The sequence below is a fragment of the Pempheris klunzingeri genome, chromosome 7, assembly GCF_042242105.1.
Source record: "Pempheris klunzingeri isolate RE-2024b chromosome 7, fPemKlu1.hap1, whole genome shotgun sequence".
Classification (NCBI taxonomy): domain Eukaryota; kingdom Metazoa; phylum Chordata; class Actinopteri; order Acropomatiformes; family Pempheridae; genus Pempheris; species Pempheris klunzingeri.
This window is the reverse complement of record NC_092018.1, coordinates 27,424,605-27,444,807: the sequence shown is the minus strand read 5'-3', so window position 1 is coordinate 27,444,807 and position 20,203 is coordinate 27,424,605. Positions and strand designations below refer to the sequence as shown.

The 20,203-nt window shown below is 44.0% G+C and overlaps 1 protein-coding gene across 2 annotated transcripts; it reads right to left on the bottom strand.

Moving 5' to 3' along the window:
* Positions 1–5,853: 5,853 nt before the first annotated feature.
* asb6 (ankyrin repeat and SOCS box containing 6) lies at positions 5,854–11,003 on the bottom strand. 2 transcript variants are annotated; one of them, XM_070834074.1, is made up of 7 exons: positions 10,881–11,003; positions 10,516–10,599; positions 10,107–10,282; positions 8,577–8,683; positions 8,372–8,480; positions 8,199–8,285; positions 5,854–6,851 (listed from the first exon to the last, which is right to left on the bottom strand). In XM_070834074.1, exons 2-7 carry the CDS (start codon positions 10,560–10,562, stop codon positions 6,130–6,132), a joined length of 1,248 nt encoding a protein of 415 aa, XP_070690175.1. In that variant the 5' UTR covers positions 10,563–10,599; positions 10,881–11,003; the 3' UTR covers positions 5,854–6,129. The 2 variants fall into 2 exon arrangements, with proteins under 2 accessions (XP_070690175.1, XP_070690174.1); XM_070834073.1 differs by having other exon boundaries at positions 10,516–11,003.
* Between the last annotated feature and the right edge of the window lie 9,200 nt (positions 11,004–20,203).

The following is a 20,203-nucleotide window of genomic DNA, read 5'->3' as shown; positions in this document are numbered from 1 at the left end:
AGCAAACAACCCAGTGTTTAGTGGCGGGCTTTTGTCTCGTTTTTCCAGCTAGTGCACACGTAGATGTAGAGGTTGGTATTCTGTGCGAAGAGAAAAAGATAAAATACAAAGTACGAAGGCAAGAAAGGGCGAAAATTCCCCTCCACAGCCGTTGTTTTTGCCTATTTCCTTTCCCTGTGCCTCTCTGCCGCTCCCCTTCTGCCTGTCTTTTCTCTTTCCTCTTGCTCCCTCTTTCTACAGGCTCAGTCTAACCTCCCCCTCCCCTTTCCTCAAGGGAATAAAGGTCGTAACGCAAATGATTACTCAAACCCGAGTTGCCATAGAAACGCAGTCATGTGACTAGAGCAGGCATGCATAGACCACAACAAAGAGGTGGATCAGGAACCAGTGCTGGAAAGAGCTGTAGCTCGCCTTACTGGTGCCTCAGTGCATTTCACTCAAATTCAAGCTTTTAAAAATAGGCGAGCAGCATGAAACGCAGGGGGAGAAAAGCAGAGAGAACGACACTCTAAAGAGCTAGGACGAGAGGCTGTAATGAATCTGGGCTGTAACACTGCAGTGTGCCATATATTCTACCATTCACTAGCATACCAAGGGTGTGTCCTATTCATCATGTCCTTCTTGGAGGCAGAGCTCAGGCGCCAGTTGTCTGGAATTTCTGTGAAATGGCGTCAGTTGTAGAAACGTAGAGGGTGGTGGATGTGTGTGCTTCTAAAATATGAGTTTGGAGTATGGAACTGTAACTTTTTGGTGTACTCTCTCTTTTTAACCCCCCCACCCCCCCTCCCTCATCCTCCTCCCTCCCTCCCTCCCTCCCTCCCTCCTCAAAGAACAAGAGCAGATTTGTGTTCATACTAGTATGTAGCAGTATGGTTTCTTTACTTCTCGGAGATTTAAAAAGCAGCGACACTCAAACTTAACAAAATCTGCCGGCATGTAATGAAACACATTCTGGAATAGTATCTCAGCAAAATAACCTCTAAAACATGTATTAAATAGTATAAAAGTAAGGTAAAAGTCGGGTAATTGCGCAAAAGATACTCTCTCTATATAATAGAGATCTAAATCTTTAACTCAAAGGATATCTGGCAAACACAAACACATATGAAGCCCCTCAGCAGAGTCTTACAGCATTAAGCATTAGGCTGGAGAGCTCAGCAGTCAGCATGTGTCAGTCTAAAGCAGGAACCGACACCTGGGGCAGACTGAGAAGGTGGCCTGCCCCAACAGGATTCAGTTATCCTGCATCCAGTCCACCCCCACTGAGATTAGTCCTGTGTCCTGGGTGAACCCAGCGACCTGCGACCATCTCTCAGAGACCAGCCAACACCCCCCACAACACACACACACACACACACACACACACACACACATCCATTTTAGGCTCCACATTGAAAGCCAAACAAAAACTGTGTTATAGCAGATCAAGTATGTCGTATGGAAGCCAGCACATGTTGATGTCCAGTGAGCTTTTGCTTTTATTCATCTCAGTATTAGCGGCCATTAATTTTGGAGAGCGCCATCAACACTAGCAGAGCAGTAGGACGGGGTACATTTTTTTCTGATGAAGTCACCACATCTGCGGTTATGAACACAGTGTGTTTCAATGTCTGCGCTCTCTTTCGCTCCCTCCTCTGCTCTCTCCCACACACATTCGAATCCACGCTTGCCTTCACACCAGCAAACGCGCACATCACCGCAGATGCAAAGGCAAGCGCATGAGACATAAACACGCAGTCTGGAGGGGGGTGTGAGAGTGGACCCCTCGCTGACTGCTGGACATTTCCCTCCAAAGTCCATCTCAACTCCCATGAGGTTTCAGGCGGCAGCTGAGTGTTCAGTGATGTCTGCAATTATCCCGTGTCTAGACAATGTCTAGTGAAAGACAAGGAGATGCACATTCTGCACGGGCTGCGCTCTATAGAAGAAGAAAAGGCCGGGAATAGACCACAGCCTCTTTCAGTTGGTGACGTGGTGGTAAATGAAAAGGTTTAGGGCCAGACTTGGAACTCAACCAACGACAACAACAACAAAAAAACACCAACATTTTCAAAAAAAACAAGCAACAAATTTTGAAATAATTCCAGCAAATTTCAAATTGAAGCTTTTATTGTCCACATGTATAAAAATGAAGTGGAGCACACTCTTCATCCTCACAGCTGACAGGCAGAGAACATTTCTACATTGCAGTGCTTCATTTTCATCCTGCTCCGGAGCCTTGCACTTACTTTCATGAATTCACATCAGTAAACTCAGTTCCAGTTTGATTCGGTGGAATTAAATCAATGTTTTTGTGGGTTTATCCTTCAAAGCATCTACTCAGCTATGTCATATTAAACGCCCTTGTAGTACATTTTATTTTCCTTCGTTTTCAGTGCTCTGCAGGAACATGTTAGGATTACGAAGAACAGAAAATGAAAAAAAAACAACTACATGGCCGTTTACCGTGAGATTATATAAAGAAATCACAGATAAGTGAAGGAAAGAAGGAGGGCAACTAGCAAGCATGTTGCACAAGGTTTTCGTCTCAAAATGCTGAAGGTCCATTTTGGAATCACTGTGTGCATGACTGTAAAGCCTGTTCAAGTGTTTGCTGCCCTCCTAAAATCATTGAGATTTTAGAATTTACATATCACACTTTCTAGTAATATCACACCATCACTGAGATTTTATTCCTGGAACAGGTTCTCCATACGAGAGGAAATAAAATAAGTAAAAAAAAACCAAGCGAAAACACACAGAAGCTCCAAGCAACGGTTGAAAGATACAATGGGGTGAGCTGTGAAGGGAAAGGCAGCGAGAGAATGAGCAGGTGTGGTGGGAAAGACCCATGGGCTTCAGGGAGAGAATAGATCAATAACTAATTTCAGTACCGAGCTTCACTCGCACTGTTTTCCAATAAAGGCTGGATGGAGAGTACTGGCTTAGCCCTCCCCCCACTATCTCTATTCTATCGCCTTCCATGAGCGGGCATTGGACTCCATGGAGGAAGGCTGTGTGTTTTTTTTCCAGTGCTGTGATTGTTGGTCGGGTGGATTATGCTCCTACAGCTAGTGTATTGTATAAATGTAATCCAACGTTGCCATTTCCATTTCCATGTGTCCTCCACGAGTGCTCCCACAACCGTTCCACCTATGCCGTCTCTCTAACTTTTTTTTTTATCTCTCCCACCCCCACCCCCTCCTCTCTATTCTGCCTCCTGCAACCCCCTCCCTCGCTCCCTCATTCGACCAGGGCCAGTGTTGAGGTTTTGTCAAGAGATTCAGACAGACAGGAGAGTGAAGCGTGTGTCATGCAGGGCTGCTGCTGCTGCTGCTGCTGCTGCTGCTGAGGCTCTTCTCCTCAGAGGCTGTGACCTAGATAACCAAGAGGAGCTGGAGCGCTTGCAAGCCTTGGAGCCACTCCAGCTTCAGCAATGTCAGGAAGGGGTTAGTTGTGTAACACAATGTCCTATTTAGTTTTCTCGTCACACACACATGGACGCCAACACATATGTACCCTATGGCGTTCCCGTACCATCACAGTACGTTTCTTTTAGCCACTGTTTGTTTATCACCAGAGATGGGATGTGCGGAATGGGTTCTGTGCACGTGATGGAGCAGAAAAACAGAGGAAAGGGGCCCTAAACTCATCTGAATTTAAACATAAGCATTAAGAATGCTTGGTAAAACTTTCCACGCCAGCAGCCACTGCAGCTAAATTATGTCACAGTAAAACCATGTCAAAACATCTACAGGCACACTCCTCCTGCCACGTTTTAGCATGTTATTCCTGCTTCTTTACTTTATCTTATTTTATTTTATTGTTTTTTTGCATCCACTCAACTGATGTTTCATGTTGGAACACAACCACGAGGTAAATATATAGGACCTATTATTCCACTATAACAGTCAGTGAGTTTAAGAGTCCCACTGAGCGCTGCACTGCCACTGCCTGGTCGCTCACAAGCAGTAATGTGTTGACAAACACCAAATAAAGCCAAGCTGCTGTTACAGGATATGACAGGCTATCAGGACACTGATGGTGACACACATAACCGGTCCACCTTCATGTTAAGGGACGAGATAGACACATTCCGTGATTAACCACCATCATGTTGAGGAGATAAAATATAGATGGAGCTTACTGTGGTGGAACAACTGTAATAGGCTGCACTGTGAATATCTAAATCTTTGACCCCAACATCTGAGCTGATTTTGATATGCAAGTTCAACACTGCCATCTGGTGGCATGTATTCTGTACTGCGGCTTCCTTTCCACAGTTACAGTGGGGCAAAAAAGTATTTAGTCAGCCACCAATTGTGCAAGTTCTCCCACTTAAAAGGATGAGAGAGGCCTGTAATTTTCATCATAGGTACACTTCAACTATGAGAGACAGAATGGGGGGAAAGAATCCAGAAAATCACATTGTAGGATTTTTAATGAATTAATTGGTAAATTCCTGGGTAAAATAAGTATTTGGTCACCTACAAGCAAGCAAGATTTCTGGCTCTCACAGACCTGTAACTTCTTCTTTAAGAGGCTCCTCTGTCCTCCACTTGTTACCTGTAATAATGGTACCTGTTTGAACTGGTTATCAGTACAAAAGACACCTGTCCACAACCTCAAACAGTCACACTCCAAACTCCACTATGGCCAAGACCAAAGAGCTGTCAAAGGACACCAGAAACAAAATTGTAGACCTGCACCAGGCTGGGAAGACTGAATCTGCAATAGGTAAGCAGCTTGGTGTGAAGAAATCAACTGTGGGAGCAATTATTAGAAAATGGAAGACATACAAGACCACTGATAATCTCCCTCCATCTGGGGCTCCACGCAAGATCTCACCCCGTGGGGTCAAAATGATCGCAGAACCCACGGGGGGACCTAGTGAATGACCTGCAGAGAGCTGGGACCAAAGTAACAAAGGCTACCATCAGTAACACACTACGCCGCCAGGGACTCAAATCCTGCAGTGCCAGACGTGTCCCCCTGCTTAAGCCAGTACATGTCCAGGCCCGTCTGAAGTTTGCTAGAGAGCATTTGGATGATCCAGAAGAGGATTGGGAGAATGTCATATGGTCAGATGAAACCAAAATAGAACTTTTTGGTAAAAACTCAACTTGTCGTGTTTGGAGGAGAAAGAATGCTGAGTTGCATCCAAAGAACACCATACCTACTGTGAATCATGGGGGTGGAAACATCATGCTTTGGGGCTGTTTTTCTGCAAAGGGACCAGGACGACTGATCCGTGTAAAGGAAAGAATGAATGGGGCCATGTATCGTGAGATTTTGAGTGAAAACCTCCTTCTATCAGCAAGGGCATTGAAGATGAAACGTGACTGGGTCTTTCAGCATGACAATGATCCCAAACACACCGCCCGGGCAACGAAGGAGTGGCTTCGTAAGAAGCATTTCAAGGTCCTGGAGTGGCCTAGCCAGTCTCCAGATCTCAACCCCATAGAAAATCTTTGGAGGGAGTTGAAAGTCCGTGTTGCCCAGCGACAGCCCCAAAACATCACTGCTCTAGAGGAGATCTGCATGGAGGAATGGGCCAAAATACCAGCAACAGTGTGTGAAAACCTTGTGAAGACTTACAGAAAACGTTTGACCTCTGTCATTGCCAACAAAGGGTATATAACAAAGTATTGAGATGAACTTTTGTTATTGACCAAATACTTATTTTCCACCATAATTTGCAAATAAATTCTTTAAAAATCCTACAATGTGATTTCCTGGATTCTTTCCCCCCATTCTGTCTCTCATAGTTGAAGTGTACCTATGATGAAAATTGCAGGCCTCTCTCATCTTTTTAAGTGGGAGAACCTGACTAAATACTTTTATGCCCCACTGTATATTGCTCACTCCGCTGTACGGCAGTTTGATCCTGACAGTGAAAATGAAGTCACAACTCAAAGGCTAGTTTGTGCAGAGACAACCTTTTAGGCTAAAGTGAACGTACACACATTTGCCTGTAACGTTTGGCACAGACAATGCACAACAGGAATTCAACAAAGGCCTCGATGGTTTGCTATGTTAAGGTTAATTTGACACGACTGTTCAGACATTTTACACAAATTATTACAGGCCTGTTCAGTCTTACGATTAACATTTTTAGGTAGAACAAAAACCAGCCAGTGGCTTATATGGTCAGCGCTGGCTATGTTGGGGCTTGAAGCAGTCCCAGCCAGGCTTCGGGGTATATGTGTTCTCCGGGAGAAGAAAGTCTTTCAGTCTGTCTGGTAATGGCAAGGCTTTGATCCTGTCTTCCAGGGGCCAAGGCTGCAGGTGGCTCCTGATGAATGCCCTGCAAAGGCATCGCAGAGCAGGAGGGCTTGCTCCGTGCTCTACCACGCGCTTGTGCAGGTCTACCAGAGCCTGAGCGTAGGGGTGAGGGTCCCGGCCGGGCACGGGGAGCTCCAGCCTGGACGGCAGCTGCAGCGCGGGAACGTCCACCTTCGCTAAGTCGAGCAGCACTTCAGCTTGCTCCAGGAGCTCGGCGGCGTGACTTTGATCAGAGCACTGCTGCAGGGCTGTTTGGAGCCGCTGGAAAAGGAGGCTGTAACCCGACCAACAGGAGTCGCCGTGGTAGGAGCAAACCAGGGAGGCTCCGCTCTGGATTAAAAGCACAGCCAGAGGGAAGAGGAGGTCAAAGTGCTCCAGGCTGGTCTGTGTCAGGGAGGGCTCGCCGTCCTCGTTCAAGCAGCAGCTGGGGTCCACACTGTGAGCCAGCAGTAGCTGTGTGGTTTTCAAGCAGAAGTTGCCTATCTCGGCCGCGTCCTCCGCGCTGGCCTCGAGAGCCTCCTTAACGAGAAACACCAAGGAGGACTCGACAGTCTCCCCGTCTACTGTAGCAGCAGTAACGTCAGCACCTATAGTGAAGAAAGTGTCACTCAGAGCCACATTCATGACCAAATCTAGAGCACATGTGCTTTAGATAACGTAACTGAAATAATGAGCAAATCTGTCAAAAGATAAAATATAATCAATTACTGACAATTTGTGAAACTAACAAAATTACAGAGCCTTTCTTACATTGAAGCAACACTACTGCAATTTTGTATCGTACTTCCATAAAGTCGGGGTACTCGCAAGACAGGAAAAAAGGAAAAAATGAGAATGAGATATCCTGACTTTTACTCCCTTGAGTGGGAGAAGTCTTTTCACAGGTATATCTGCTCATTGCATGACAAGTATGCAGATCTCCATGTGTGGAATCTGTGGAGTTTGATTTCTACACATCTTTTTTTCCCATCATTTACGAACAAGACACTATGTACTTCCCAAATCTACATACTGACAATACGTTTTCCATTATCACACACTGTCACCCATCAGCAGACAGGAAGCTAGTATGCTATCCTGTGTCACTCCTCTCAGATGGTTCCATACTTACTACTGACCTTCTAAAAAGTTTATTTCCCTCTCTAACAGACGAGGGCACACAGGCTACTTTCATTAAATACTTGGTTTTCTGGTATTATTGACACAAAGATGTGTCGTGAGAAGCTGCTTTGCTGTTGGGCCTTTTAATGTACAGAAGGTGGTTATGATCTGGATGGATCACAGCCGAGAGACTGGAACTCTGTCTCCCCACCTTTCCTCCAACTTTGGTTGAACGAAGTGACTTGATACTGATAAGAAAATTGACACAGATGATAAATAAAGAAATAAATGAATAAATAAACTAATCAATAACAGATCTGGGGCCTGATTGTCAGGACTCAAAAATGCCTGTGACAGCATGTAATTTTCCTGTGTGTGAAGAATTCAGGTTTCTGCGGGGCTTTTTTTGGGCCAAGGTACACCGACTGTGAATACCTATAAATTACAAGACCATGGAGCAAAGTCGTCATGAAGGTGCCCTGTAGACGCACCGTACAGGAGACTACATGTACACTGGGGAAATTGATGACTCTATTATACTGTGATGACATGAAAGATGTACTTTGAGTCCTCAACCTGCCTGTTAAAAATCTTGCCGGTCAGTCGCTTCCTGCCTGAATCACTGGATTGGTTCTACCTGTGTGTGCATATTTTAGCCTAACCACGGGCAGTTTGCTTTGATCTCAGAGTGCATACAGGTGGGCAGGTAATGCATACTAACGCAGGTCTGTGAATGCAGTGCTTTAACCTTGATCCTGTTTGAGAAGGTGTTTGAATGACCAAAAGCGGCCAAGGCGGCAAAGTTGAGATGAAGGGCGTTTCACAGTCAGTACCTCTCTGAAGTAGAAGCTGGATGTTCTCCGTGTTGTGCACAGTGAGGCCATCGCTGCTTGCCAAGGCGTGGAGCAAAGGTGTTTTCCCTTTAGAGATGACACCAAAGCAGTTTTCAGAACAAATTAATGAGTGAAAGAGTATTTTGGAATTGAGCGGGGCAATGCCAATTTACCATGTTTATCCCTTGCGTTCACATCGGCCCCCAAGTCCAGCAGGGTGAGCAGGCAGGGGAGCCTCTCCGACTCCTCACTGGCCAGATCCAAAGGACTGCTCTCATGAATCTACAAAGCAGCAGGTATATTAATGGCTTAAAATCCTGAGAAAACCGAGGAGACACCATGGGAAGGACAGAAATAGAAATCAGAAAGCTGCCTCACCCTGTCCCTCTTTTCAATGTCTGCTCCGTGCCCGACCAGCAGCCTCACCATGTTTGGCCTGTTCCTCAAAACTGCTATATGTAGAGGGTTGTAGTAAGACACTGGGTCTGGAGAGTAGAGACAAATACAACAAACTGAGTATTTATCACAGGAATGAGATATAAATCAGTTAGAGGAAGATGAGGACAGCTGCATTTTCTTCTTTAGATGTGGACAAAGCTACACACCCTACTCCATAATGCTGGTTGTAAACCTTTACCAGATCACTGACTATTTCTGTTTTTGTAGACATTATGATCAGTGTACACATGTTTAAGTGTCAAAAACCCATACGCTGACGCTTATAAAGAGTGGATGTCTGTCTGGTGGGAGCTCGCAGATTCTTCAGCATGGAGGCAAAGGATGGCAAATACTTAGAGAGACTTGAACATTTTTGCGTGCTGTGTGAGAGCATTTGTCAGCGTTAACTTTCTGGAAAGAGGCATTCCAGAAATGTAAAAGATGGATGAAGCAGCCTCTGCCAGGATCCCCTAATTATGTCCCTGGGGAAAGTCAGTTCTGCTACCACCAGAGGTCACCACAGCAGAGTCTGGATGAGCTCTGGCAGGTTTCAACACAGCAGCAGCAGCAGCAGCAAGACACGCTGCACTTTCCACTGCAATTTGCTGAAGGGAGACACATCCTCTCGAGTGTATGTGGACACTTTGCTCAATTTGCGTACGCAGCTCCTTGTGTGAAAAGTGAAAATGGCAGGTCCACTCATATTTGGAAGTACAGCTTGTCATTAAATGTGCTTTGTGAATTCATATGACAAACTGTTGTGCACGTAGCAGAGACCACCAACCACACATTTACATCTGAGGGTTAGTTACTCGTCATCTACATGGCTTATTACTTCAATTTCTTCAAATCTCCAAAGTTTGATCCAGCCTGTTAAATCACGGTCTACTAGTGGAATTGATACAGAAACAAGTCTTAGATATTAATGAATTGTGACAAAATGAAACAACTAAATAATTTACTGAGACAAACATGATCTAAGTGTCTTCTTCACGCTCCTCGTCATAGTTTTTTTTACATCTATACCTACAGTACATATATTTATATATTTACATTGTACATACATCTTAAATAGACCTTTGCTCAAGTTAAATATGTGTTTACTTTTTTCAGCTTTGTTGTTCTTGTCTCCCTTTTTGTCTGTTAATGTGCAAGTACACGAGAGCAGAGGAAAAACCAAAGTCAGACTCTTTGTAAGCCGATTCTGGCTCTGAAGTGATTTTTGCAAGATCGGTTTAAGATTGACGTTCATTGCTCAAATAGGCATAAACTGAATTTCCAAACAAGCCCTTGTTTAGACTCAGAGCAACAGAAACGCTGCGCTATGCGAGAGGGATTGTGGGAAATCTGGGACTGGGTGAAACAACCAGAGCAACCAATATTTGTAGACTGGTTTCTCTGGCTGCCTAGCCTTATTTCAGGTGCTTTGTAGCTTCATTAAGAGTTTGTGGGTTTGAGTTTGTGCCTCACCTTCAAAGTTTAGATCAGCTCCATAGCGCAGAAGGATTTCGGAGGCGTACACCAGTCCCCGCTCGGCCACCTTAAACAGGGCGTAGCTGATGCCTTCCACAAACACGTCTGCCTGGGACTCCCGCTCCAGGAGCTCCACTAGAGAGCTGTGAAGCCTGGGCTCGTCCTCGGGGCTTCTGGACATGAGAGAGGACACAGTGGCATTATCTCACACAAACTGTTGAACGATTCTATGTAGAATGACAGCAGTGATGCCACCAGTCAGACAAGTGATCATTAAAACTGAGCTGCATTTTCCATTTGTGAATCACACATTGGGAAAAGTTGATTTATAACACTTTTGCATGTGACTCAAGTGGTAAAACATGTTTATCTGCAGACAACTTAACAATGGCTGCAGCATCATCACCTGCCATCCTGGTCGCCTCCTCCTTCCTCCAGCCCAACAGCACACATGACAGCATCCACCAGCGGCTGATACTCGTAGATGATCCTACGGAAGCCGTGGAGGAAAGGCATGACTGACCCCGGCAGCTCCTGGGGAAGATGGACGGAGGGTGTGTGGGTGTGTGGGGGGACACTGGAGTCCTATCAGGGGCGACTTGTTCTCAGTTATCTCCGGAGTTCAGAGCCACAAAATGGGCGACGGTTCACGCTGAGTTACTGCCGGAGAGGCTTCGCAGAATATTTAAACATGTAAATGAATAAACACACCGACAATTTCTTCTCACAGGACGAACTTTGACTTGCTTCTCATTTGGCTAGCTGACTCACCAAAACTTCAGCTGTGCTCGAAGAAAGCCGTTATGTTGTTAGCTAGCGGCCTCGTTTTAAGCCACACGGTCGCTGCCAGCTTTTTCAGCTGAAGGACACAAACTAGACATGTTAATAGAAACTCACGCCACTCGTTTGCCTTCTAAACAGGAAGCTCCCTCCACGCCCACATCAGTCCGACGGTGTTTTCATTCCCCTTCAAAGCAGAAGGGTGACAAAGGTTCCGCTTTACGCTCCGTCCGTCAGCTAAATACAGCTGTTGATGTGTTTCTTTCTTTTGTCGACCTTTATTGACCTTTGAGCACACCAAGCTGTCTTTTAATGTTCTCTTTGTGCCCATATCCAGTGAAAATATTGCTACAGTGACATTGTAATTTATATTTATAAGTCAGAGTATTGTGAATGTTTGCTGAGGTAAGGTGTGGTGCTCACCTGTGAGGCTTAGATCAATATGACACACACAGATTCAACAGGATCCGACAGATACTACAAAATATTGGACATGCCACACCATTAAAAGTGTTGTGATGAGCTTGGATTATTACAAAGGTTTTTAAAAATACTCTCCTCTGCACAGGTATTGAATAAGAATAAGAATAAGAAGAGTGCGGTACAGAGGTCAAGTCACAACAATACAAAATATTGAAATACAAAATTGAACAGAAACTTAGACACAATAAAATACAATTAAATTAAATAGTCTGTCCCTTTTTAAAACAAAAAGTACAGATTGAAAAGTACAAATTTGTGAAAAGTGTCACAGTGTGTGAGGTGAAGTGTGCAAATTGTAGATACAAAGTGAATGGCCCCTGTTAGTAGCCAATCAATCAATTTCTCTATACATCATAATGTGTTAAATGGCTATAGATGCCAAACATCACAGATCATTACGTCCGTTACGTCCAAGTCTTTGATTACCATTTTGCATTTTAGTTGAAACTGAAAAATGTGACCAACAAAATATTTTTACCACCAATACAAACAGTTCTAAGAACTAGATTTCATCCATATGGCACATCAGTCGAAGACGGCAGCTTTCAGATGTCTTTTTTTCCTTTTCTTTCTGACAACTACTCCATTATGCTGACAGCATCTGGTTTGTCAACGGTCGCCTTTGTCCTGTTTAGCGAGGAAACCCCTGGCGTGTCTGGGTTTGGTGACAGATGGCTCGCTTTGAGAACCGTCGAGGAGTGCTCTCTTACAGAAGATGTCACTTTTAACACATCTGTGTGTCTAATTTTGAACACAGCATATGCTAATGACAGTGCGTTTTAACACAGCATATGTTGTTGCTGACACACTGCATCATGTTTTAGGAAGTAATGCAAATGTCTTGCGGAGGAAGACGCATTAGTTTAACTGACACGTCTGTCTGAAGAGTGAGAGACCACAAGCACAAGAAATACTTTTTGTTTGAATAGCGCATTGTATGGAAGAGGATTGTGGGATGCTTGGATAATGGGGGAAAAGATAAAGGCTGCTCAACCAAGTGAACATTTTTTTTTAAACCAACTTCTACATTGTTCAGTAAAAAGAAAAGTAAAGAGTATGCAGTTTCGGTTGTTGGTGACCACAATGATCCCACTGTAGATGAAGCTCATACTGTCGTTACATTGCACTAATAAGGAAAGCGAAACAGAGATTTAGTTGTGTAAAATGGTTAAAATGATGTTCGACACATTCTAAATCAATAAGATAAGAAAATGCTTTAACTGCACTTGTGTGTGTGTGTGTGTGTGTGTGTGGGTAAAGTACAGTATGCATTATGATTGCTGACCAAATAACAGTTGATTCAAACTGTCTTTAGGTGGCAGCAGTGCAGCACAGGCCCACAACACACCAGGCCTCTGAGCTTGGAGTCAATGGTGCACATGTGTTATCATGAGCACATGCATGAGTGCACTTTTTTTGCACATGCATGAAAGCAAACATAACCCATCATGTAAATAGAGATATGGGGAGAAATGCTTTGACATACTGAGAGCTCCTTCTCTGAGGTGGAAAGCAGAATGCAGCAGTTTAATCAAGGTTGGATTCATTCTACTTCTGTCACTTTCAAGACATTTATTATTTTCACATCCAAGTCACCCGATCAATAAAGCATTGTTCTCTGAACGGATGGCAGCTCGCTCAGATCCCCCGTAATGTGGTTGAAGTCTCTTTTGCTATTTTCCAACCACACTCAATTTACTGTCGATTTTCAAGCCATGTGCTCATGAATAATCTACTTTATCGCTCCTTTTACAAATATGCCAGTGATTAGTTTCAAAGTCTTTGTGCACACACCTGTCGGGGGTTCCCCCGGTGAAGCATCTCTTTTTCACATTCTGAATCTAATTTATACCTTTGCCATCCTGTGGTCACAAGAGCATGCTTTTTCTTGTCAAACGACTGTAAGACTGGGTGGAAAGACACAGATCCAGCAATTGGACATGAAGAAAAGCCCCCCCCCCCCTTCTCAGTCCTGAGGTTTAGCATTAATGCAGATCCTTGAGGCAGTTTAGAAACATCACTACGGCACAGCGAGTGTCAATGTCATTCACAAAGTATTGCATTTCAAGTGCCCGTGGTCATCAAAATGTAAAGTTTGAAGTCCTCTAAGTCGCTGTTATTTATATTCTCCCCTGAATGCACCAGTTAATATAAACTGAACTCCTGAGCTGGTGTACTGTTTTTGGGGGCTTTTGTCTTAACCTCACCAACAGTGAATAGTGAACTCAAAAAGTCCCAAACATTTCACTCTGTTTCACAGTAACTGAACCCCTCTCAATGCGCTATGTGATGAAACAACTCAATTATAGGTATCAAAGAGTAATGGCGGTAGTTAAGAGCAAAGCTTTGTCAAGAATACCGCCCTTTGTGCTGCTCGTCCTTTTCCTTCTGTCTAATTTTGAGCTGGATTGGAACGATGGAAGCAAAGAGGGGGATAAAAAAGAGGGAAGAAAACTGCAGTCCCATTCCTATACCCCTCACGAGTAAATTGGCTCTATATTAAATTTAGGCCCCATCTATCAATACAAAGAATGGTATCGAAATTACTTTGTTGGCCACAAATCGTTGGCAATAGACTGAGCCCCTCTTGAAACAAGGCCATCATTTATCTGGTTCACATTTCCTCCTGAGGTGAAAGGAAGCAGGACACAATAAGACTTTCATTTGTTCTCTTGGTGATAAATGTGACCCCCTCGAACCCCTGATTACGAGATCATCACATGTAAAATAAGAATCTATTAAACATTTAGACCTGTTGATTGCCTTTGGATTCCCCCCAGTTTTATCAAATAGTGCCGTCGGGGGAGCTGGAGGCATGGGAGTCTCCTAACACCGAGGAGATTTACACAGCTACAAAGCAGTCTGGGCGATGCAACGCCGTGCACTTTGTTTGAGAGGATGATGCATAAAGGAGAAGTTAATTACCCTGGATACAAAGTACTTTCAAGATGCAATTAAACAGAGTAGACACAGAACTATTCAGCTGCTGAAAAAGCTGCACACTCTGAGGTGAAAGGTGGTGCTATACCAATGGTGAAGGTGAAGGTGGAGGTAGTGAGATGATAATAGAGCGGCAGGACATTGTGGTTTGGTTTCCTGCAGTTTTATACGGAGAGCTGGAATTATCAGACCAGCAGGTCTGGGCCTAATATCCTTTTGTGCTGGCAGCGTATTGCCGAGTGAAGATTGTGGATGGAAATAATCAGCCCTTTTAAAGGTCAGAGGAAGTTAAGCACACCCTAAGTAGACCATGACACATTCTAGCTGATAAGAAATAACTGTCTGTATAAGGAAGAATGAGGAGAGTTCACCTTGTCCCATTTATGCTATCGTGATTGCTCAGCTGTCAGTCAAATATAATGGCACACACCAACCACCAACCCTTACCACAGGCAACATTTTTCTCTGGCTAATGTACTTTGAAGAAAACAGAGTCATGCATTGAAGTGCAAATAGTGTGTTCTATTATTAGACTGCACAATTGGCTCTTGGTAGCACGTAGCTACTGGTCTATTGTGGTTTAGTAATTCAGCACAGTGACATGTAAAGAAACATCTGCATAAACTGCGGAGGTGGTGGGACCTGTTCAGTCAACACAGCAATGGTTAAACCTACAGTATGCATTTTTGGCCATTCGAGGGCCACTGCCATTTATTTGGAAGTATGTTTGTTGCTCAACACTATGAGAACCAGAAAAGTTAGGTAGCAGTTCGGAAAACCAAATCAATGATCTCAGTTGCTAAAACGCTCTGTAACTGTCAGTGGATTCATCACTAAAAGTAGGCATATGTTCCAGTGTGACATTGTGGGCAGCAAGACTGCAAGAGGTTACTTCTCCCAGCAAAGAGTTAGTGTGGTACATCACAGAATTTTACACTGCTGTCTTTGCACAGCGCAAACATTTTACATGTTGATTAGTGAACTTTAAGAGTTACCGGGAGGCAGATTTTGTGGCCTGTGGACAAAGCCGGGCTAGCCGTTCCCCCCTGTTTCCAGTCTTTGTGCTAAGCTAAGCTAATTGCTGCTGTTTGTAGCTTCATATTTAATGGGAGTCGTACCAAGCTTTTAATCTAACTATTCATCAGAATGAGAATACCTGAATTTCCCCAAATGTCCACCTATTCTTCTAACATAAAAAGATTTAATTACAGCCACTTTAAAGAAACACAATTTTTGTCGCATTCTATTTACAGAGTTATTAAAGTGTTTATGTCCTGTTATGGTGAGTGACTGATTGCTTTCGGTAGAGTTTAAACAGCAAAATAAACGACAAATCCTTTGGGACTAGTGACTTATAGAACTGTAGGCTATGGGAAGGTCACTCTTTGTCTTCCCTGTGGGCATCAGTCTTGAAAACAGAGTGACGGCCCCAGAGAGGCCGATAAGTAAATACAGTTTTAATGGGCTGTGAATGGCTGGTGGTAATCTGCGCAGGCCTGGAGTGGGCAGGGCACAGAGGGCGACAGGGCATTCTGCAGCGGTTATTATTAATGCTATCATAGATCAGATAGGCCGGGGGAGAAGAATGAAAGGTGGTGATGAATTTGGGCTTCCTGTCTACCAAGTGACTGGAGGACAAGCTACTGAGGCTGGTTAAGGTCATGGATGAAGGATGCCACCAAGAAGACACAAGGGACGATTCATTATGTATAATATAGAGGATAGGATAGTATATACCCCAGGGGCCCACTGAAGGTCATTGGGTGACAATGGCAAACTTCTAGTGTGTTTCTACTTACTTAATTCTACTCTACCCTCTCTTAAATATATATATATACCTATATATACACTACTCACAAAAAGTTAGGGATATTCGACTTTCAGGTGAAATTTATGGAAAATGTAAAAAGTGAATGCTACACTGATATTATATCATGAAAGTAGGACATTTAAGTAGAAGCATGCACTGGTAATTTTATTCATTTTAAACAATTTATTTGAAGAAAATCTAACAACAGTGGTAGGTATACCACAACAAAACATGTTCAGTGTCTCAATAAATTGGGACGTGGCCAAAGGACGTCCACTCCTCTCCTTTCTGTGACTCTTCCAGTCTCTGTATCACTGTTCCAACCTCCTGATGACACTCTGTGACCCTCTAAGCTCAGTGAACACCTCCGTCTGAGGACTTCCTGTTTGAAGCCTCCAGTGTTGAGGTGCTGCTGATCAACTGTTAGGTGTCGTCTTGGTCTCATGATGTCAGAATGTGAACAGCAGGATGAGGAGGACTGTTTAAATACCAATTCTAACTGAAGCAGGAAATGTATTGGTGGATTCATGGATCAAACCTGTTGTGAATGTTGCTGTTAAGCTTCTTGTTAGAGAACAGCAACTGGTGCAGAAAGTACTGAGACACTGAACAGTTGGACATGTGCATTCAAAGGTTTAGAGAAGGTCACATTAAGTTCACCTGGAAAGGTTAGAATGCATTTTAGGTTCATCCTGAAATTTCACCTGAAAGCCGAATATCCCTGACTTTTAGTGAGTAGTGTATAGATATATATATATAGAGAGAGAGATATTACTGTATATCAGCTATTGTTTTTAGTGCTCTTGACAGAAAACGTGTACCCTTGCAGGAAACTTAACAGCATAACATTGCAAAGTAACACATACGTGTCTGAATGTGGAAATGCAGTTTGTTGTATCCTCATGTGTCTGACATTTCAGTCTTCTGTGTATTTTCAGGGTATATGAAAGCTCCCAGATCTTTTTCAAGACATCAAAGACTTGAGACCTTTCTCCAGACATCAAAGTCTCAAGACCCTGTCCTCGGAGAGGCCCGCACATCGAAACGTCAGGTCCGTCAAGACACAATCTCTCCTACTTTTCGCCTCCTGGATATCTCTTGCCAACAATTGCTCTGCCTGTTTTTAAAGCTCCCACACTTCCAAATTTAACGTGTCTTATCATGTTTGGGAGGGAGATGGATGGTGTGAGAGGTTCGACAGCAGCCTATGTCTGTGTAATTTAACCTGGGAAATGGACTTACCATGTGCCGAACTGAGAGGAGTTCAGCTACTTTTTATTTTTTGTTAACGACTTGCAGCTACAGACTATGTAACCTAAGCCACTCGGGCTCTGCTGGCGCTCTCTCTGATTTCCAGCAGTTGAATGCGCCTCAGTGCAGCGTGGGCTTCAAGGGATTTGTCCAAGAGTCGGGCTCTAGATTGGCTACTTTTGGACGGCTACCAGGCTTTGTGTGAGTGATGTTCCAGCCCACCATTACGGCTAGGGAAGGGACTGCTCTACATCAACCCCCCTCTAATGCTTTTTGCAGCTGTGCAAGAGTGAATTTGTTTCCTCGATCAAATTGCACACATTTAAGAGGAAGCAAAAGCTTGGGACCATGAGGAGAAAGTCAGCAACGAGCACAGACATTTCGAGGGGCTGTTGCTCTGATTTGAAGTCAGCTGTAACCATGATTTAGTGGACAAAGACATTTCAAACACACTCTCACCACCTTTGCAAACATCTTCACAACTGTAGCAGTATCCATACACTCCATATAGAAATGTAAGTCCTGGGTGATTTCCTTGCTATGCATGCCAGGTCTTTTTGGACATAACTGCTGCACACACCCTAAACAGAGTCAAAGTATACGCAGTGATACCACTTTTAGGACACAACTTGCTTTGCTGATGTACTCTAGTTTAGCTTGACAGTTTTATCGGTTGTGGCACAAATGTGATAAACTGAGTGACAGCAGTGGAATGAGTTTTATGTAGGGCCGGGAAGCTGCAAAAAAAAAAAAAAATCCATATGCATCCAACTAAAATATATCAGATTGGACGGTGCATTTATGCCTCCACATAAAGTATTATTTTGCACAAACAATTCAAATGGTTAGATTAGTCTTGTCGCCTTGCTGTGTGATTCACTTTTGATTGATAAACACCGCCTTCCTTTTGAGAAATCACACCATGCGTTAATTACATTCATCTCGAAGCAGCATGACAATCTCTGTCACAATCAAAAACACAAACCAAAGGAATGTTAGGTCCTGACCTTACACTGATCACAGCGCGGCAGGCAAGCACAGCAACGGAACAAACACTCAAAGAGTGATTAGAGTGGTGGGTGACTCATCTGATATTTCTGTGTTTAGTGTTCATGAATCTTTATTTATCTTCTTCACTACACCATCTGGCCTGTGCAGGAAAAATAAAATCTGCTGCATGGCTCAAGGTTTAATCATTTACACTAATAAACCATATTTCATTTCATTTTCTGAGCTGAAACCGGTTCCGTTTTGATGAATTCATCAGCAGCGACAATTAATGTTTTGGTGTCCCAGCAGATGGTTTTCAAACTGAGAACCTGCAAACGTGAACAGTCACTGTTTAAAGTCGTGTGTGAAGGTGCAGCAGAGATCACGTTCGCCACAGAGTTACGGTTTTCTGACGGCAGATTTACCCATAATGCATGCTTGTTGAACAGCGTTACCTTATGAACAGGAGCCTGCAATCTTCAGGTAGTCTGCTAGAATAGATTAGAATATCTTAATACTCATATTCATGCTGGGATGGAGCATGTGTCCCTCATGGCTCTGACAGGGAACAAGCATGGACAATAAAATGAATGAAGATCTTCCATCCTTTCTTTACATTAGTAACCTGTTTCTACTATTATCTTTATGGTGTCCACAGTGCTGAATGTCTATTGAGTGCTGTCCTGCACCCTCTCTGCTCAGTTCTGCTCCCACGCCACACGGGGTCACTGGTGCCTGCCAAGTGGCGCAATCATGCAATCAATTGGACACGTCCGATAACAACTTTAAAAGTCATTCTCTTTGTCCAAAGAGGACACCGGTGTCAGTGGGAGACTGGAAGGTATTTAGTGGGGGAGGCAAAGATATGAGTTTGGTAAAAACTCAAACCTTTTATCCTCCTATTTGAAGATGAACGGTACTTAGTAGGAGTCGCCTTTGGGCTGAATATGAATTCACTTGCTCCGAAGTGTTTGATATAAACGTCTAAGCACATTCTCCTCACTACCTGAGCAGAATGATGCGCTGCCGGGGCGCCACACGCCTTCAGATGTGTGCCAGTGGCAGTTAGTGTCACCGCTGTAGGCTTTCCTTTCCTCTCCTCTGCTTTCTCTCGACGCGCATTGGACGGCTGACAACGCGTAAGCTCCACTGAAACTGTAGCCCACAGCCCGTCTACGTGAACACCGAAAGATGAAGGCTTGAAATCGGACTTTGGCAGAATATTTTGAACCACTTGGTGCCGAAGTGTGATCAGAAGTGGCAGCCGAACATTTTGGCTCCAGAAGCAGAGCCGTGCGCGCTCTGCCGCGGCTGCTGGAGTTGCGCTCAGGACTTCACCAAACGCTGAGGTTGAGGATACATGCTGACATATACTGCATATATGTGAACTTCTTGACTTTTGTGTATTCACGATCCGGGATGCCGGACTGGAACTGCTTCCATTCGTCCCCAAGTGTCGGACTCTGCCCACTGCAACTTCAGGAGGCTGGTGATGCGGAGGACACGGAGCAGACAAACTGACCGACAAGGGACAAGGGATTGAGAACAGTTTTCAATCTGGCTGTTTGGGGAGAAATTTATTTTGGAGCCGAAAGAGAGAATCGCAGTGAAGATGCTTGTCAGCAGACGGGTCGCCCTGGGTTTACGCATTTCACCAGGCGTCTGAGCGGGTTCCCGTCCGAAAGAAATGCTTCAAAGAGTGATGCATAGCAAAGTTCCTTCTCTTCATTTTTTTTTTGAATCATCTGGATAAAAACAAGTAGATGGGACACTAGTGAAACGCCTTTCAACACTGTTTTTCTCCCACAAGGATTTCTTTTGCGTTTGCAAATGAGTGGAT